The sequence below is a fragment of the Phocoena phocoena genome, chromosome 6 (assembly GCF_963924675.1).
Source record: "Phocoena phocoena chromosome 6, mPhoPho1.1, whole genome shotgun sequence".
In the NCBI taxonomy this organism is placed as follows: domain Eukaryota; kingdom Metazoa; phylum Chordata; class Mammalia; order Artiodactyla; family Phocoenidae; genus Phocoena; species Phocoena phocoena.
In genome coordinates, this window is record NC_089224.1 from 19,602,189 (window position 1) to 19,620,997 (window position 18,809).

The 18,809-nt window shown below is 37.1% G+C and overlaps 1 protein-coding gene across 4 annotated transcripts in view; it reads right to left on the reverse strand.

The window, feature by feature from the left end:
- The window catches only part of LOC136124350 (contactin-associated protein-like 3), a 146,622-nt gene that overhangs the window by 78,651 nt on the left and 49,162 nt on the right, over positions 1–18,809 (reverse strand). For all 4 annotated transcript variants that reach the window (XM_065879004.1, XM_065879001.1, XM_065879000.1 and 1 more), the window contains exons 4-7: positions 7,460–7,663; positions 6,306–6,481; positions 5,097–5,240; positions 1,289–1,550 (exon numbers count right to left, since the gene is read on the reverse strand). In XM_065879004.1, coding sequence (XP_065735076.1) covers positions 1,289–1,550; positions 5,097–5,240; positions 6,306–6,481; positions 7,460–7,663 — 786 coding nt within the window. The remainder of the gene's footprint in view (positions 1–1,288; positions 1,551–5,096; positions 5,241–6,305; positions 6,482–7,459; positions 7,664–18,809) is intronic.

Genomic DNA, 18,809 nt, shown 5'->3' on the forward strand with positions numbered 1-18,809 from the left:
TCTCTTTGGTTTGCTTCTGAAAAATAGCACATTACACTGTAAAATCTTAAACATTGGTGCAATAAAATATTTATGTGTCAGTGCCAGCTTACAAAAAATTCAATAGCTAATATATATGTGTGTTGGGAGAAAGGGTGGTGTGTACCCATGTGAAACAACACTAAATAGCTATCTCTTTTAGCTCATACTACATGTAAATTATAAATCTACACAAACCAAGATTAGGCAATTTACTGAACCTGAGCTGACACTATCAACTCAGTTCATTTGCATGCTGACCATCACATATTTTTTATTTATAAAAAGAAGGGAAAATTTAATTTTCATTCCCAGCTTTTTAGTCCAAAACTGATTACCATAGGTCAGGCAAGATACTCCTTTCACATTCAACATTCAGGGAATGACATGTCATGGTCCTGCTTGGGTTTAAATCTTATCACTTTTAAATGCAAAGCAGTCCCCAAAGTTCAAAAATAACATGAATTAGAAGTGAGTCTAGAAATAAACAGGTTCTTCTCAGAAAACTACAGAACATTCACCCAGTAAGAAGAAGCCTTATCAAAAACAAGTAGGTACAAAGGAAGCAGCGGCTCTGATGTAAGAGGGAAAAATAACTTACATTATTTTGAAAATCAATGTGTATATAGGTTTAAAAAGCAGTTCAAAGAAATCTATTTTCTCAAGACTACTTGGGATTAGGCTAATGTCTTCTAGTATTTCAAGTTTACTGCTAGTTACTGACTACAAACATAATTTTTTTTCTTTTTTTAATTTTATTTTTTTATTGAAGTATAGTTGATTTACAATGTTGTGTTAGTTTCAGGTGTAAAGTGATTCAGCCATATATAAATACATATATTCATTTTCAGTTTCTTTTCCCTTACAGGTTATTACAAAATATTGAGTATAGTTCCCTGAGCTATACTGTAGGTCCTTGTTGGTTATCCATTTTATATATAGCAGTGCATATCTGTTAATCCCAAACTCCTAATTTATCCCTCCCTCTCCTCCCCCTTTGGTAACCATAAGTTGATAATCATTTATTTTTAAACTTTTTGATAATTATGCTTTGATGTAGGTAAACTTCTGTCACATTGACTGACACACCAACAGCCTGGAGTTACCTATTTCAAAGGAAAAAAGAATCTAGTTCCCTCTAGTAGGATTATGACTATCTCATGGATTCAGTCATTCATTTACTTTAGAGATCACCAATCTTAGGTTTACATGTAAGAAGGTACAGTCATGTCAAATACCTATACATCATCACAGAGAAGATGTTTATTACCTGCTGTGACGTCCCTTACTGGATGTCCAGGCTGGGAGAGACTCAGCTTGAGTTTTCCATCATTAAGAACAAGGATGAAAGCTCCTGACCTGTGTTGAAACTGACTGGTCAGCAACAGCCCTGCTCTGTTCCACGTTCGAAACTGGAAGATGGCAGACACTCTGTCCTCTCCGGAGGTGCCTGGCAAAGCCAAGTAACTCCTGGAGCTCAGGAAAGTCATGGGGACAGTTTGCGGGTGCGAGCAGGAGAAGGACACATTTCCCTGTGAATACAGTGAAAGAGGCTTTAGGAAGACACAGGACGGATGTTTCCATTTCATTGACAACAGATTTTCCAAAATTTACAGAATTTCTTATCAATGATCCAGCAATCTGGGCCTTTAAAAATTAGGCTTCTCCATGAAACTTAAATCCAGATTTACCTTATAGGTCCCTTTAAGCACTGTTCAGCTGGGCAAACCTATTTCTGAGTCTCTTAGAAATTGTCCATCTTCTCCATTTCTCAGCATTTGCAAAGGAATCCCAAGCCACATCTCTCCCAGGCCTAATGCTGGGTGTGGGATACAAGAGTAGAAGAGACAGTTTTCTTCCCTTGAGGTACTAGATGTTTTTATCCAATGTGAAGGCTAGCACCAAGCATAACATACACCAAGAACTTCCTTGTACTTGCCTTGGTTATGTAAATGAGATTATAAGTGTGTCACGCAGGTAACAGATACATCTTACTCTAGGTAGGAGACGCGCTTTCGTGCGTCTGAAGAAAAGGATATGGCCAGGCTGGTCCTGCCATAGGCAGGCTAGTTTTGTCTCCAAAGCTCTCACAAACCAAGTCACCGAGGGCGATCAGTCAGCCTAAGATCCGACCTGCCTAGCAGGTTGTTTTTATTTTTTATGTAATTCTGTTTTTAAAGACACGTTTAATCCCTAGGATACTTCCATTGCTCCAGGAACAAACTATTTTTTTTTTTTTTTTTTTTTTGGTGGTACGCGGGCCTCTCACTGTCGTGGCCTCTCCTGTCGCGGAGCACAGTTTCCGGACGCTCAGGCTCAGCGGCCATGGCTCACGGGCCTAGCCGCTCCGCGGCATGTGGGATCTTCCCGGACCAGGGCTCAAACCCGTGTCCCCTGCACTGGCAGGCGGATTCTTAACCACTGCGCCACCAGGGAAGCCCTCCAAACTATTTTTAATTATAGTGTCTGGATGGGAAGGACTTAATGTAACTCCAACTAAGCTCTCTACAAAAATTTTCCCTGGGATTAAAAACATTTTCATAAATTTCAGATAGAAGAATAAATCCCCAAACATTGCCCTTTCTCTCCAAAAAATACAATGCAAAGAAAAAGAGTGAGGCAGAACTTAACTTACCAGATAGCAAAGCATACTATGAAGTCACTGTAATCAAGTCACTGTGTTATTACTATAGGAATAGACATAGCAGTGGGACAGAATAAGGGACCCACAAAAAGATCTGAGAATATATGTAAAGTTAGTATGTAATGAAATTCAACTATGTGGGATAAAGTTTGGGTTAGTTACTAAGTAGTGTAGGAACAAATGGATATCAATAAGGCAGCATATAAAAATTAAATTTTATCATATATCACATAAAGAATAAATTTCAGGGCTTCCCTGGTGGCGCAGTGGTTGAGGGTCCACCTGCCGATGCAGGGAACACGGGTTCGTGCCCCGGTCTGGGAGGATCCCACGTGCCGTGGAGTGGCTGGGCCTGTGAGCCATGGCCGCTGAGCCTGCGCGTACAGAGCCTGTGCTCCACAGGGGGAGAGGCCACAACAGTGAGAGGCCCGCGTACTACAAAAAAAAAAAAAAAAGAATAAATTTCAATCAGACTTAATTTTTAAAAAATTAAAAATAAATAGATAAATAAAACCAATGAAAAATTCTTACAAGAAAATCCATGAGACCATGTACAGGTTATAGAATTTTAGAGACATTCCAAAGCTACAAAGAAATACACTGACCACATACAAATAAAAATATTTATATACTTAACATATTTAATATAAAATTGATAAATCTGAAAAAATATATGGACTATGAATGACAAAGGATTATCTATCAAATATAAAACTCTCTTGTAAATTAACAGAAAGTTAAAAAAATAAAATAAAAAATAGGGAAAACAGTAAGACTGAACAATGATCAGAAAAGCAAATCCAAATGGGCAAGAAACAGGTGAAAAGATTATTTAATTCACCAGTAGTCACATAAACATGAAGTAACAATGAGATATTAGTTCATGTTCCTTGAGCTGGCAAGAGTCTAACAGATGTGGAACATGTGGCTGCCTGAGATGTAATGGAAGGGCTCTATCATACTTTGCTGGTGGGAAGTGTCATGTTTGAAAGGCAATCCAACAACATTTATTAAAATTTAAAACTGTTTCAAACTTTCAACCAAGAAATTCTACTTTCGAAACTTTGTCCCATCAAAATGAAAGCTCCCAGTATCTGAAAACACATGTGTAATTGTGAGCTTATAGTTGTAAAAAAGTAGAGATAAAGCAGACGCCTTGGGTAGGAAATGACTAAATAAATAATGGTACACTTTCATAATGGAAAGTGACATAGAAATTCTAACGTGGAACTATTCCTGATAACTGAAAAGAATTCCTACAAGGTATAGTTGAATTAGAAAATCAAGATGGAGAAAAGCTTACATAAAATGATTTTTTTTAAACAATGCCAAATGTGAAGGCATACAAATTCATAAATACATGTGTGAGTATGAGTGTACTTATCTATACAGGATTCCTTTATAGATCAGTATAATATTATGGACCAAAGAAGGAAGGACAAATGCTAGCTTAGTGACATCTCAGCTTGATGGAGGGACTAGCCATGTGGAAAGAAGGGAGAAAGAAGGAAGAGGAAACCAATCAAAGAGAAAGACATGGGCTTCCCTGGTGGCGCAGTGGTTAAGAATCCGCTTGCCAATGCAGGGGACGTGGGTTTGATCCCTGGTCCGGGAAGATCCCACATGCTGTGGAGCAACTAAGCTCATGTGCCACAACTACTAAGCCTGCACTCTAGAGCCCGAAAGCCATGACTACTGAGCTCACGTGCCACAACTACTGAAGCCCACATGCTCCGCAACAAGAGAAGCCACTGCAATGAGAAGCCCGTGCACCGCAACGAAGAGTAGCCCCCACTCTCGGCAACTAGAGAAAGTCTGCATGTAGGAACAAAGATCCAATGCAGCCAAAAGTAAATACATAAATTAATTAAATTTAAAAAAAAAGACACTGCATTAAAAAGCTTTATATGACTGTACTTTAACATCTTTGTGAAAGTATTCATCTGTTTCCATACCTATATAAAAATTAAACCAAACATGAACGAAAAAGTACAGTAGGCTCTCTTTATGCCAGGTTCTGCATCCTCGTATTCAACCAACCAGGAAAATATTTAGAAAAAATATTCCAGAAAGGTCCAAAAGGAAAAACTTGAGTTTGCCCTGTACCAGCAACTATTCACATATCATTTGCATTGTATTTACAACTATTTATATGCCATTTACATTGTATTAGGTACTATAAGTAATCAAGAGTCAATTTAAAGTACATGGGAGGATGTGCCTAGGTTATATGCAAATGCTGTGCTATTTTATACAAGGGACTTGAGCATTCTTGGATTGCTCCAATTGGGGGGTCCTGGAACCAATCCCCCAAGGATACCTGTACATATGATTTGTACCTTCCCTGCCTTCAGAAGAGGGATATTTTAAAGCTGAATCAATCAAAAAAATTACAGCTCCCTTTTCTCTTGAACTTGCATATAGACTTTCTTACCATGATGAGGACCTGTGGTTTGTGTTTCTTGGACAAATCAATGATATCCACCCCATTATAACAGAGATTTTCAAAGCAGCCATGAAAGTTTTTATGTGGGAAAGCCACTGATTTTCTATGTCGAGGAATCCCTCCGAAGCTGATCTTAGAAAGAAAAAAATGACATAAATAATATTGTTTAATGATTTTCTGAGTATCTGCCTAAACATGTATGATTAGCAGGTACAGTGACAATTGTCTCAAATCTATTTGGCATTATTTTACCTTATCATGTTAATTTCAAATAAAGCTTCATATGCAGATTTACCAAAGTTTTATTTATTACATTTAGATAAATAAGTTAAATATCCTTCTTACAATTTGCTGCTCATATGGCTCTGTCATTTTTCTTGGTGAAGAATGCTGCATCTTTATGTCCATGGTCAATCTTGATTTGTGTGACAATGCAGCCTACTGTGATGATATTCTACTTTATAAACCAGCCTGTAGGATCCTGGTCTTTGCCATAACTCTGATAGGTTAGAATAATAAAGCCACTGATAACATCTTTCAAAACCAGAATCTCCAGCTGGTCTTTGCTGCTGAGGACACTCATACCAAATGAATGTTGAAATCTGGCTTGCTGAGAGATGCACTGAGCAGAACTGGCAGAACAAATGCTGCATTTCAGTGTAGGTTAGACACACATAGGCAACATGCTGCAAATATTGTTAGGCCTTTAAAAATCCCAAGAAACAGTATTCTGAGTTGTGTGCATTTGGCTTTCTTGTCACTTAAAAAATCAGGTTGGAATATACGGTGATTACTTCTCCAAGTTATCCTAGGTAGCTATTCCTGTTTAGGATTGCCCTAAAACACAGAAATCTCCAAGGTAATATTCCCAGCCAAACACCAGATGGAATACAGAAGAACAGTGCAAACAATTGCATTTAAAAATGTTCCTTGTTTTATTGGTAGCTCTTCAGGTATAGATTTCCTAAACTTAATGACTATTTACTCTCATGTGAAGACTAATATCTGTAAGGGATAAAATGTCTCAATAGCTCAAGCATGCGTCTCCCCCTGTGCAATTATCACCCATAGGGAATATTTTACCAGAATTCTGAATTACTAGGAAAGGGAATTTCTCTATGTAGCAGTATTTTCTCTGGAAGTTTACTTTGCATTTAAGTGATAAAATCTGTAATACTTAAAAAGTCATTTTCACACCTTATAATCAAGATCCACATAGCTGGACTCTCCCTTTGCCCGAAAATGATGAGTGTGCGTGTCCACGGTGAAGTTGACATCAGTATCGAGGAGCTCAATGAGGACAGAATGCCAGTGCTGGTCGTCCAGCAGGCTGCCCAGCATGAGGGCATCAGGGGAGGGCAGGTTAGCATCTCCTGAAAAGAGAGGAAGGGTAAAGGCACTGTTCCATCCAGTTCAATACCAAGATTTCTACAATATTTTGAAGTTCAGCACTTCTCACAACAGTTACACGTTCCTGACATAATTTTATCCCATGAACTGGTCAGCTGCTTTTATCTTAGTCCCAAATACAATCTTCTTTTGATCTTGAGTAACATATTCTATCTTACTTGTTTTATTATTATTAGGCACTGAATTTTCATTTTTCTTGAAAATATTTTCTTCCTAGGACCTCATTCATAAGACTACTTCAAAAATTTATGATAAGCCACTCTTGTCTTTATCATATTATCAGGTTATTTATTGAGCATCTGCTACTGATCTTATACAATTATCAAGCTATAAAACTTTTTACGTAAAGGGGTACTCAAGATACACACATGTTGCTCTAAGTATAGCTCAGCTGTAGGTGACCATGCTTCCATTTGCCTGGACTGTTCTGGTCTTCAGAGTAATTATTTATAGGGTCTGCTTTCTTTCTTAAAAGTTTTTTTTTTTTTTTTTTTTTTAATTTAAAGAAAAGCAGACTGCCACATGCAGTGCCTCATTTGGATGTGTCTGGAGTCTTGGAAGCTTGACTACCCTATGTTCTCTTACAAATGGATCTTGAGAGCTTGTTTGGAGGTTCTAGCAGGGGAGCACAGCTACTCGTATAGCCTTGACTGAAGAACAGTCCTTCTCTATCGGGGAAGGTCGTCCTCTTTGACCGAGCCCACAGCTTTGGGAGGGATGCACATGGAGCAGTGAGGGTGGAAGCGGACACCTGCCTAGACAGCCAGATCAGCTGAATCAACCCTGGCAATCAATGGGGTGACAGGTGTCACAGCCAGATCGTCCTCACATCCAAAAGTATTCTGGTTTTAAATTAATTACTTAACTGTGAAAAAATTCATTATAAAAAGATACTTTTGTCTAAATAGTATTTCCAAAAACACCACCTTGTAGTTTTTTACCTGAATTAAGGAATAAGATGAGTTTTCCTTTAACTAACTCCAGGGTGATATGTTTACCATTTGGTCCTTCTCTGTGGAGTAGAATCCCATTGTTCTCTCTGGTTTTAAATTTCAAAGAAATAACTTCTTTTGTTGGATTCATGGATTTCTGATTAAATGTGTACAGCAAGGAACTTTTCCCATCAAAATGAACCATCTCAGATCCTACAGTGGAAGACATTAAAAAGTGGTCTAAGTATAATATGTTCTTATTAGTGCATTGAAATGTGTAAGTCAACATACACATACACATACATAGCATATCTCTGGTTTGTTTAATGCAGGGGGAAAAAATCTCTACTGCTAATTTTCTCTTGATACTGGTAGTTGATATATCTAAACTCCACTCTTAACCTTTTCTGACATTGTCCCCAAAATGTATCATCTAGAAATACTCTCATTGAATAATTCTAATTGCTCCTGTCTTTTATTGGCCTATTTTCATCCTGTAAATAATAAAGATCAGGAAAAAAGCTGAAGTCCATGTCCCTTGAATAAAGTCTCCTTGCATGTTTAACAATCATTCAACATTTCTGTTTTTCTGAAAAGTTATAATAGTTCTCACACACTGGTAAGAGGTAAAATACCAGTGTCATTCAATGTAAATGGCTTAATTGTTTCTGAACAAGCAGCTTTGACTTTTAACAATTTCCACATAAGCAGTCACTTTGATATACTTTTGTCTGTCCATGAAAGACACATGTAAAGACACCAGACATACTAAATACTACCGTAAACTCATATTAAAATGTCTTCAGTTAACAGGATGTATTTTTCTCCCAACATTTAGGCCCAGTGACAGCACAAAAGGGCACACCTATTTTGTGTTGTACCTTAAGCATACTATGAAAATTGTTCCACTGTAGCAGGCCATTGCTACACTGCTGCCATGTTCTCTCGACTTTCTGACAGTGTCCTATCTTTCCAACTACCAAGGTTACTTGCAGTCAGTTTATATTAAGTAGTTATATTTTATCATTAGTATAAAAAAGACAGTGAAACCAACTGAAGACAGAACAAGATACACACAAAGTCCTTTCTATTACCCAGAAAAATGTCATATTTTTCCTATTTCACAACTAAAAAGAAAAGACATAATTGTCCTTTAATTAATAATACATTTGTGTCATAAAGGTCTAAGAGAAAGCCAATAAAATATGAAGCTGACGTCTTTCAAGCCAATGATAGGATGTTGTTTATTTAATTTCACAAAAAGTTGTGACTAATGTATACTTGGACCTGCATTTTATTGAGATTAACTAAAATATTTCCAGAAAACTCTTGATGTTCACAACTTAGAAGAATCATCCATTTTATGCAGCTACCTTTTGAAAATTCAGAAGTTTGATTCACATACATAGTGTAAAATATATAAACACTGCACTCTGTCTATAAGTTGTGTAAGCAAATAATTATTCTTCATTGCATAATTAAATAAACATGCCTGATAAAAACATAACTCTGACAAATTCAAATGATGTCCCTTAGAGTATTAGATGACAAACTAATGAAAACTTGATAATAAAGAATTTAAATGCTTTCACATTTTTGCAGTACAGTTTATGTGTCACTGAAAGGCAATGATAATAATTAAGGCTTATTATTGCAGTGAGCTAATAAATTTTTTTCCGTAAATGATTTTGCCAGGGTTATTTTGATCGTATAATTTTTGTCCTCATCTTCCCTGTTGCTGTTTTGCTTTTTAATAGTAATATTGATCTTCTTGGGATCAGAATCTCCTGGAGTGTTTGTTAAACACAGATTGCTGGGCACCATCTCAGAGTCTCTGTCTAACCAGGTTTGGGGTGGGACCTGAGAACCTGCATTTCTAACAAGTCCCCTAGTGATGTTGATACTGCCTGTCTGTGACTATATTTTGAGAACCACTGCTCTAAGGCACCTAAATTATATTTCCTGGAATATTCCCCTCAAGCAAAATGGAGTACTGAAAAATTTATTAGGTGATAGAAATGCAAAAGAATGGTCTTAAAAAAACTCTTTTGTCCAAATGTTTTGACTTTCCTTCTAATGTGATCACTAACACTTGTACCTAGAACAATTAACCACATGTGAGTCATCCAATTATATCTTATGAGGCAGATTCAACATGTATTTTGACAGATTTTTTATAAGCCTCAAGTGACTAAATTATAATATAGATAGGTAGCCAACTGAGTAAAGCCAAACCACTTAAAAATAATGTACTTTGTAACAGTTCTGAGATTTTAACTAAAATCTTAAATGATAATAAACTTAAGCTCAATTCAAGAGGTTTAATAGAGATAGATAAAATTCAGGAATTGCTTTTGGAAGTCCGGAATGTTAAGCTTCCCATATCACTCTGCAGCCTGTAATTGTACAGTCCCATGAGCTAATTTTTAAAGATTTGTTGAAAAACGAGCTTAAAAACCAAGAGTAGGTGGCAGAGAGCACATGTGCCTGCAAAGCCTAAAATATTTGCTGGCCAGTCCTTTACAGAAGAAGTTTGCCATCCCCCAATCTGCAGAACCACCCAGTGATGGTTGCTGTGCTTGGTTTCTGATTGTTAAGCAGTAAGAATGAGCTCACAACCAGACATTTTGCAATCTTTCTATGATTGAAAAAGCAAAAACCCTATTTTATATAGGAAATCACAAATTTCATTTTTTTTTTTGACTTTTGTGTTGCATAATTCAATACACTTTGTGGCTATTCTGGAATATATATTTTATAAGGTAAAGAATAGGTCAATACTTCAGATCCTGCTTATATATTTTTTGTATAATATTAAAGATTGGTTTCTATATAGACAGTCTTCCATAGCTTCAAATTCTACTTTGACAAGCATTTTGCTTTGGCGTAATATAGTTTTGTTATTAAAAGACCATTTTCTTTCCATCCTCCCTCTCCCCCAGCCCCAACCCAATTTGCATCCATTCCACAAGTACAGTTTTATTTTCAGTTGCTATTGATGTAGCACCTTCTAAGTATCACAAACTCTGCTGGATGCTGGGATAAAACATGGCCAGACATGGCCCAGCCTTCCTGGAGCTGATGGTTCTTCCCTCACTTTCTCACCTCCACTGTCGTGAAAGAACATATTGCACCTGTGATATCCTAGTGTCTTATTGTGGGTTGCTAGGAAACTACAGTGACAAGGAAATAGCTTACAGCCTAGGATGGAAGTAGGAGAAAGAAAGGCTCTTCTCTAGTGAAAATGTTTGAAAAGAATGCAAAATATCAAGGTAATCTAGGTATCGTATCATCATACAATACCCTTCACATAAAATTTACACATAGTCATCAGAAAGTAGCCAACAATGCTTCAAAAAATGAGCTACACTGTTAATCAAGAAGCCCTCCAGTTAAGCCCACACAATAAATAAGAATATGCATTATCACAAGATGATTTCTAACAGGAATGTTTAGATTGGAAAGTCAATTATGGGCCTCATCATAGAGAATCCATTTTATAAAATGTCATTTACTAACAAATGTTCATAAAGTAACCTGAATATCTGAAAACAAATTGGCAAGTCAGTAAATACAATTTTTTAAAAATTAGCACTATTTACTCAAACATGATTTGCAAAAGCAATAGATTAAAAAGTGTAAATTAAAAAAATATACTCGTATTTTGGGATAGAGAGTATTTTGCTCAGTAGGTCATCAGCAGTGAGCTCTCCAAGTGGATGAGGGAGAGCCCCAGGTGGCCCCCCTTGAGTTTTTAATCTCCACTGAGTAGAGGCTTCCTTGACCCTCATATCACTGACCACGGAGTGACCTAGAGAAGCCAACTTTCAAATCTCAGAGGTCACTGGTAGTGAATGCTAAGGTGACCTTGTTTCTATCGGTCCACTAGCATGAGATTTTTGCTATTGGACTGTTGTAAGAACAAATAAAATTTTATATGTCCATAAATAATACAAATAATCCATCATATTTATTTGAATGAAACCACCAAAATAATGCATCAAACTACCACTTAGCATCATACTTAACTTTTATAAGAAACCCTCATGAAAAATGTTCTTGTATGTAATTCAACTATTTAAATAATTGGGGTACTTGACACAGAAGTCACTTATTATGCACTGAAATGGGAAGCGATAGTTTCCCCTATTGTAAGAGTACAGAAGCTACATTCTAAAAAAGAGTAGGAGGAAATATGATAGTTAGTTGAAAGTAGAAAGTGTTTTTCCAATTTTACATGATCTTAATTTATAATCATTAGTTTTATTAACTGAGGCTATATTTTGATAACCACATTACTAACAATATTATTAAAGTAAACCCCACATATACTTGCCAGTTAGGGAAGGAAATCTATTTTACCAGTAGTGAGACTAAATTTGTGCTGATATATTTACAGCCTCTGGATCTGTTCCCACAAACAGCCCTTCATAACACAGAGCAGTAGCTCAGAGAAAGGACTGTGGAATTGTCCTATAAGGGTTTGAATACTGGTTCTATAGTGGAAAACTTACTTAACCTCTCTGTGCCTCAATTTCCTCAACTGTAAAAGGATAAAGAAGTCTCTCCCACACAGCACTAATATGATTACTAAACAACTTAATATCTATACAGTGTGTAGAGCAGTGCCTGAAACATGGCAAGTCCACAATGGGCATTAGCTACATGATTATTGTTAGAGCAGTGGGCAAAGAAAAGGAGGTGCAACAACAGTTAAAACTGCATTGATGACTTCTGCTTCTGACCAAGATGGAGTAACAGGAGCCAGATTTACTCTCTCACTTGAAGCAACCCCCCCCCCCAAAAAAGAAGGAAATAACATAAAACAATAGTTTTCAAGATATTTGACTTCAAGCAATAAAGGAGAGTGATGTTGCAGAGAAGAGAGACAGACAAGATAAGCCCTACAACTCCTTGGGGCACTGCATTAGAGAGTTTCCATCTCACAGAGCAGGAAGGAGAAACTGGGGCAAAGCCCAGCAGATTCCCTGAGTAGAGGAGACAGAGTCAAGAGCCTGGTAAGAACAAAGCATCTGAAGTCCATAGGCAGAGGTTGGAGAGGAAAGAGATAAACAGAGAGAACGCTGGTGATCTGCAACACACCCCTCTTGAGCTTTCAGCAAAGCACTGATCAGTGCATGCAAGTAAGGAAACTCATCAATGCTGGGAAAAGAACCATCTGAAAGGATTAATTGGGAAATAGTGCTAACATGCACATGGGGTTGGGAATAGTGCCCATTCATATCACCCAGACTGGAAACCTCATAGTTCACTGTCCTTGGTTAGAGTACTCAGAAGGTTCTTACCTCAGTAGTGAGCCCTAGACTAAACACTGCTCTGGTGTGAGCGAACGAATTTTAAAAGCAAGAACTAAAAGGATCAAATCCCCTTCAGTTCAATGTTTCCTGAACAAAGTTCAAGCATATAAGAATACAAAAATATCCAATAAACTAAAAATCAAAATGTCTGGCATTTAATCGAAAATTTCCAGGCATACAAAAAAGTTGGAAAGTATGACTCATATTGAGGAAAAAAAAATCAATTGAAACTTATACAGAATTGACACAGATTATTATTAGCAAAGAAAGACAATAAGATAGTTATTATAACAGCCATCCATAAGTTCAAAAAGTCAAATAGATACACAAAAGATACTAAAATTTGAAAATTTCAATGTCTGAGATGAAAAAATACACTGTACAGGATTACTGGCAGGTTAAACACTGCAGAAGAAGAAATCAGTGAACTTGAAGACAGCAATAGAAATATTCTAAGGAATTAAAAGGGAAAAATAATAATTTAAGAAAATAAATAAAACATCAGTGAGGTGTGTGACAAAACAAAATCAAGCAACCTAAGATGTGCTTTAACTCATATATGCGGTAATTGAGTCCTTTAAGAAGAAGAGACGGGAGGTTAGAGAAAATATTTCAAGAAACAATGACTGAAACTTTCCAAATCTGATGAAAACTATACAACCACCGATCCAAATAGCCTAATGAACTCCAAACACAAGAAACAGAATAAAACAAAACCAAAGAACGCCAGAAACAAACTGCTCAAAACCTTAAAAGCAGCTAGAGAAAAACAGATATGTCACACTCATAGAAACATAGACACAGATGGCTGTAAATCTCTCACCAGAAGAAAGGCAAGTGAAAAAACAGCAGAGCAGTATTTTGAAAGTACTAAATGGAAAAATGTCACCCTAGAATTCTATACTGAGTGAAAATAATTTACAAAAATGAAGGTGAAATAACAACTTTTTTCAGACATACAAAATTTGAATGGATTTCTCACCAGCAGATCCACACTACAAGCAATATTAAAGGAAGTCTTTGAGGCAGAAGGAAAAGGATACATGGAAATATGGATTAATACAAAGGAATGAAGAATACCAGATTTACAAGGAAATCATCATGTAGATTTTAAATGTCTTTTAAAAATAATTGAAAGGGTGAGACTTCTAAATGGCTGAGTGAGAAGCCTGGCAAATCCTACCTCTCAAAAGCAATGATAAAACTTGAAAAAAAAATGTTAAGGATAACAGCTGAAGGACACTGGAAACTGACCACAGACGTATAACAGGTCTAGAAGCATATATTCAAGAAAATCTACTGAACCTCAATAAGGACAGTGGGAATCTGTGTTCTTTCAGCTAGAGGCTGCTCCACCTCCAGCCTCTCGGCACTGAACTTCTACTGTGCTTCTAGGGCTGCGGAGCCAAGCACATGGAAAATTCCTTCACAAGGGACACTGTCAACAACAGCTATCTCCGTGACAAGCAATAAGGGAAGGCCAACATTGCAGCCAGCCTGAGAGTTCAATGCTGTTGGGGGTAAAGCACTGATAGGCTGACCAGCCAGACACTTAACAAATTTAGAGGAATTTGGAGGAATCAAATTTGTACCAGCGGTCAGGGAACACATCCCTGAGGAAGAGATATTTAAGTGGAGACCTGAATGATGGGATGTGGACAGACAGGTGAAAAACTTGGGAAGAAGCATTTCAAGCCAAGTAAACCACTTACGCAAAGAAAAGAGTTTGTTGGGGAGTCTTGAGTTGCATTATGTGGGTGAGTTGAGTTGGAGAGATTTGAAACGACGTAGGGTATAATTTAGAGATAGCATATTCAGAATTTGATATTCTTTAGATGTGTAGGGACACATGTGTCAAAGGTGACTCCCATGTGTCTAGTGTAAGTTCCTGTGAATGAAGGAATCATTAGCCAAGACGAGGAAAACTAGAAGAAGAATAGGTTAAGGGGTGGGGTGAATCAGGTCAAGAAAGCAATTTGAAACTCATTAAGTTTCTGATGTTCCTGATAAGAGACTGATTCCGTTTTCTTAATAATTGGTCCTATTGTCCAACTCTGAGGTTTTTCAAACATCACAGGTCATTTCAGGATTAAAATTCTGGTAGCAAATTATAACATTTTAAGTGCCTAGAAGTTATTCCTTTAGACTAATTTAGTTACTATAACCCACTTTGTTTTGCTGCACTTTATTAGATGTGTATTGGTATGTCTTTCAATATTTACTTTCAGCAAAAGCCTTAGATGTATTCCTTTAGATGCAATAATTTGGGAGGTGATTAAAAATAAATCAGTGAGTAATTGTGTAATAACTTTAATTGAAATTAAATAAATTAACACAGCACTAAACAAATGTCTATTACATACAAAAATATGAGAGGCTGTTCTGTTTCATATGATTTTAGGGTTAATATTATTTTAACTTTAATATTTTTCTACTTAATATCAGATAAAACCATAAGGCTATATTATCAAAGTTTAGCAAAATTTATCGTTTTTACCCTTAGATAAAAATCTATCTTCTATTTATACTTGAACATAAATTGAGAATGAGAAACCTATGCCCAAGTTTAGCTGGTCTACAAAACATAGACATTTCCCCTCACCCGCACTGGCTCCCTAGCACCTGGAGGACAGAAATTGTGCCTTACTCATTTTATTCAGCTGGGGGCCTTGAATGGGGTAAAAGTTCTGTAAACATGTATTGAATTGAACTGACATTTTTTCTAATTGAGTTTGAGTATTTTCTACTGTTGCCATAATTGGAATGGATGATACAGACCAGCGCTCTCTCATATGACTAAAGACCATTATTAACTTCCAGAGTTTTTCTTTGTCATGGTGACTATTTCTCCTTTCATCCTATGTTCTTCTGTTCCTATTAATGCATTTTCTAAACTGAAATCTACTTAGAGCAGAACCAGTACTGAACAGAAGGAAGTTCCATAGGCAGACTTGTCTCTTGATATTCTCCCTAAATATTTCAAAATACACATTATTTTTATAGAATGTTAACAACAGGTTTATAAATATTGACACATGTTGATGTTGTTATATAAAACCTACATGTTTTTCACTGCAACAGTCTATGTATTCTTTTTTTTAATTGGAGTATAGTTGCTTTACAAAGTTGTGTTAGTTTCTGCTGTACAATGAAGGGAATCAGCTATATGTATACATATATCCCCTCCCTCTTGGACCTCCCTCCCCACCCCCATCCCATCCATCTAGGTCATCACAGAGCACCGAGCTGAGCTCACTGTGCTACACAGCAGGTTTCCACTATCTATTTTACACATGGTAGTGTATTTATGTCAAACCTAATCTCCCAGTTCATCCCACCCTCACTTTCCCTCCCTGTGTCCACACATCTGTTCTCTATATCTGTGTGTCTATTCTTGCTCTGCAAAGAGGTTCATATGTACCACTTTTCTAGATTCCACATATATGCGTTAATATGCGATATTTGTTTTTCTCTTTCTTACTTACTTCACTCTGTATGACAGACTCTAGGTCCATCCACATCTCTACAAATGACCCAATTCCATTCCTTTTTATGACTGAGTAATATTCCATTGTATATATGTACCACATCTTCTTTATCCATTCATCTGTCAGTGGACATTTAGGTTGTTTCCATGTCCTGGCTATTGTAAATAGTGCTGCAATGAACACTGGGGTACATGTGACTTTTTGAATTATGGTTTTCTCAGGGTATATGCCCAGTAGTGGGATTGCTGGATCATATGTCAGTTCTATTTTTAGTTTTTTAAGGAACCTCCATACTGTTCTCCACAGTGACTGTATCAATTTACATTCCCACCAACAGTGCAAGAGGGTTCCCTTCTCTCCACACTGTCTCCAGCATTTATTGTTTGTAGATTTTTTGATGATGGCCATTCTGACCAGTGTGAAGTGATGCCTTATTGTAGTTTTGATTTGCATTTCTCTAATTATTAGTGATGTTGAGCATCCTTTCATGGTTTGTTGGCAATCTGTATATCTTCTTTGGAGAAATGTCTATTTAGGTCTTCTGCCCATTTTTGGATTAGGTTGTCTGTTTTTTTGATATTGAGCTGCCTGAGCTGTTTGTATATTTTGGAGATTAATCCTTTGTCTGTTACTTCGTTTGCAAATATTTTCTCCCATTCTGAGGGTTGTCTTTTCATCTTGTTTATGGTTTCATTTGCCGTGCAAAAGCTTTTAAGTTTAATTAGGCCCCATTTGCTTATTTTTGTTTTTATTTTCATTACTCTAGGATGTGGGTCAAGAAAGATCTTGCTGTGATTTATGTATTCTTTTAAATAAACACAAGATTTTAAAACAGGAAATTATATGTTCTATTCCCTTCTTCTATTCCCTCTTAACCAACTTGATTTTCAATGCCTGATTTGACACAGGACTACAGTGCCACATGGATGACTTGTAGAACCCCATGGGGCTTACCATTCTGTGCCTCTCTAGTCCAGGTTTCTAATAATTTATGTACTCTTTCTCTCCTTTCTTCCCTATCCTTTCCTTTCTTCCTTCCTTCCCTATTCCTTTCCTGTCTTCCTTCCTTCCCTCTCTTATTCAAACAATAAACACAATGATAAACATAAAATTACATTACAGTAGTGGGGCTAATACAACACAATATGACAAGGAACACTTGAGAATGACACAGAGCATGAACATGGGGAGACAAAGTAGATGGCAGAAAAGAAGGGACAGAAGAGACCCAAAAGATGACTAACAACCTCGTTAAAGAAATGAGGGTAGAACTGGGGATGATTATCCAGATGTGTGGGGCTTCAGATACCTGTGTCAAGGATGTCAACTTGGAATTGGTCAGACAGTATATAAATGTTGTTGAAAACTTAAGAAAGTGGATGAAAACTCAAAGAGAAACGCTTTTAGAGTGGAATACAAAGTCTAGAATAAGTACATAGGGAATGCTGACATTGGATGGAGGGGACTGCTAGAGAGGGGCAGGGCAAGGAAAAGGGAGGAACCCCATGCCAGACACTAGCCTTGGTATGCAGGTCAGCAGGGACACTAAGAAGACCCCATGCACTCCATTTCTACTCTAGAAATGGGGGAAGGGCTTTTCGGTTAGTGAAAATATATATGCCAAGCCAAGAAGCCATGAAAATCTGCAATTTTTACAGGAATAGTAAATATCATTGTAAATGGAATGTAAAAAGATGAAACTGAAAAGAGAAGTTGCATATAAGAGACATTAAATGCCAAGATAAGCAATTTGGACATTCTCTCACTATCAACAGAGCAGTGGAAATACACATCAAAAAAGATAATAATTATCAATTTGAGCTGTAAACCATATCACACTAAATTACTGCCAAAAATAAAAATGCAAAGTGCTACACTTGAGTAATTATTAATAATAAGAATGAAGACAAAACAGAGCCACTACTATTGAGGAATGTATTTTGTGTTGTTTTACAAATAGTGGTGATTATTTTCTGTTTGCATTTTTATGCTAGGAGTCCCTTATGCCCAACAGCTCCTGTTTGCTGAATTTAGGATGCACGCAGGTTCCATGACAGCTGCACAGCCAACTGGCCCTTCAGGGGACCAGACACGCAGCTTTGATCTTCCTGGTACCGACCTCTAACCCAAGAAAGTAGAGTAATATCTCCTCACGAAGAACGTCAAGTTAACGGCAAATCCCCGTCAAAGAGCATGTTCTGCTTTGAAGTCAGTAAACCTCAAGTTGATTCCAGAGTAATGGGAGAAGGAGATGTTAATTTCATGGGATCAAACAGAAACTCTAAATATCAGGTGTCCTAGCCATTGCAGCAGTGAGCACACCAACAGATCCCAGAAACAAAAGGATGAAGGTTAATGATCAATGGAAAGAGGGAAAATAGATTCACAGCAATGCAACACCATCTATGCTAAATGTTCCATGGACTCATAAATACTAGAGAGCAGAGGTGGGGTTAGGAAGCAGAGCCGAAGTGGAACAGGTCATTAGGAAGGGGTATGAAACAGAGGCTGAAGGTGACCCTTGAGTATGGGATGGGTGGCTTGGTGAGACTC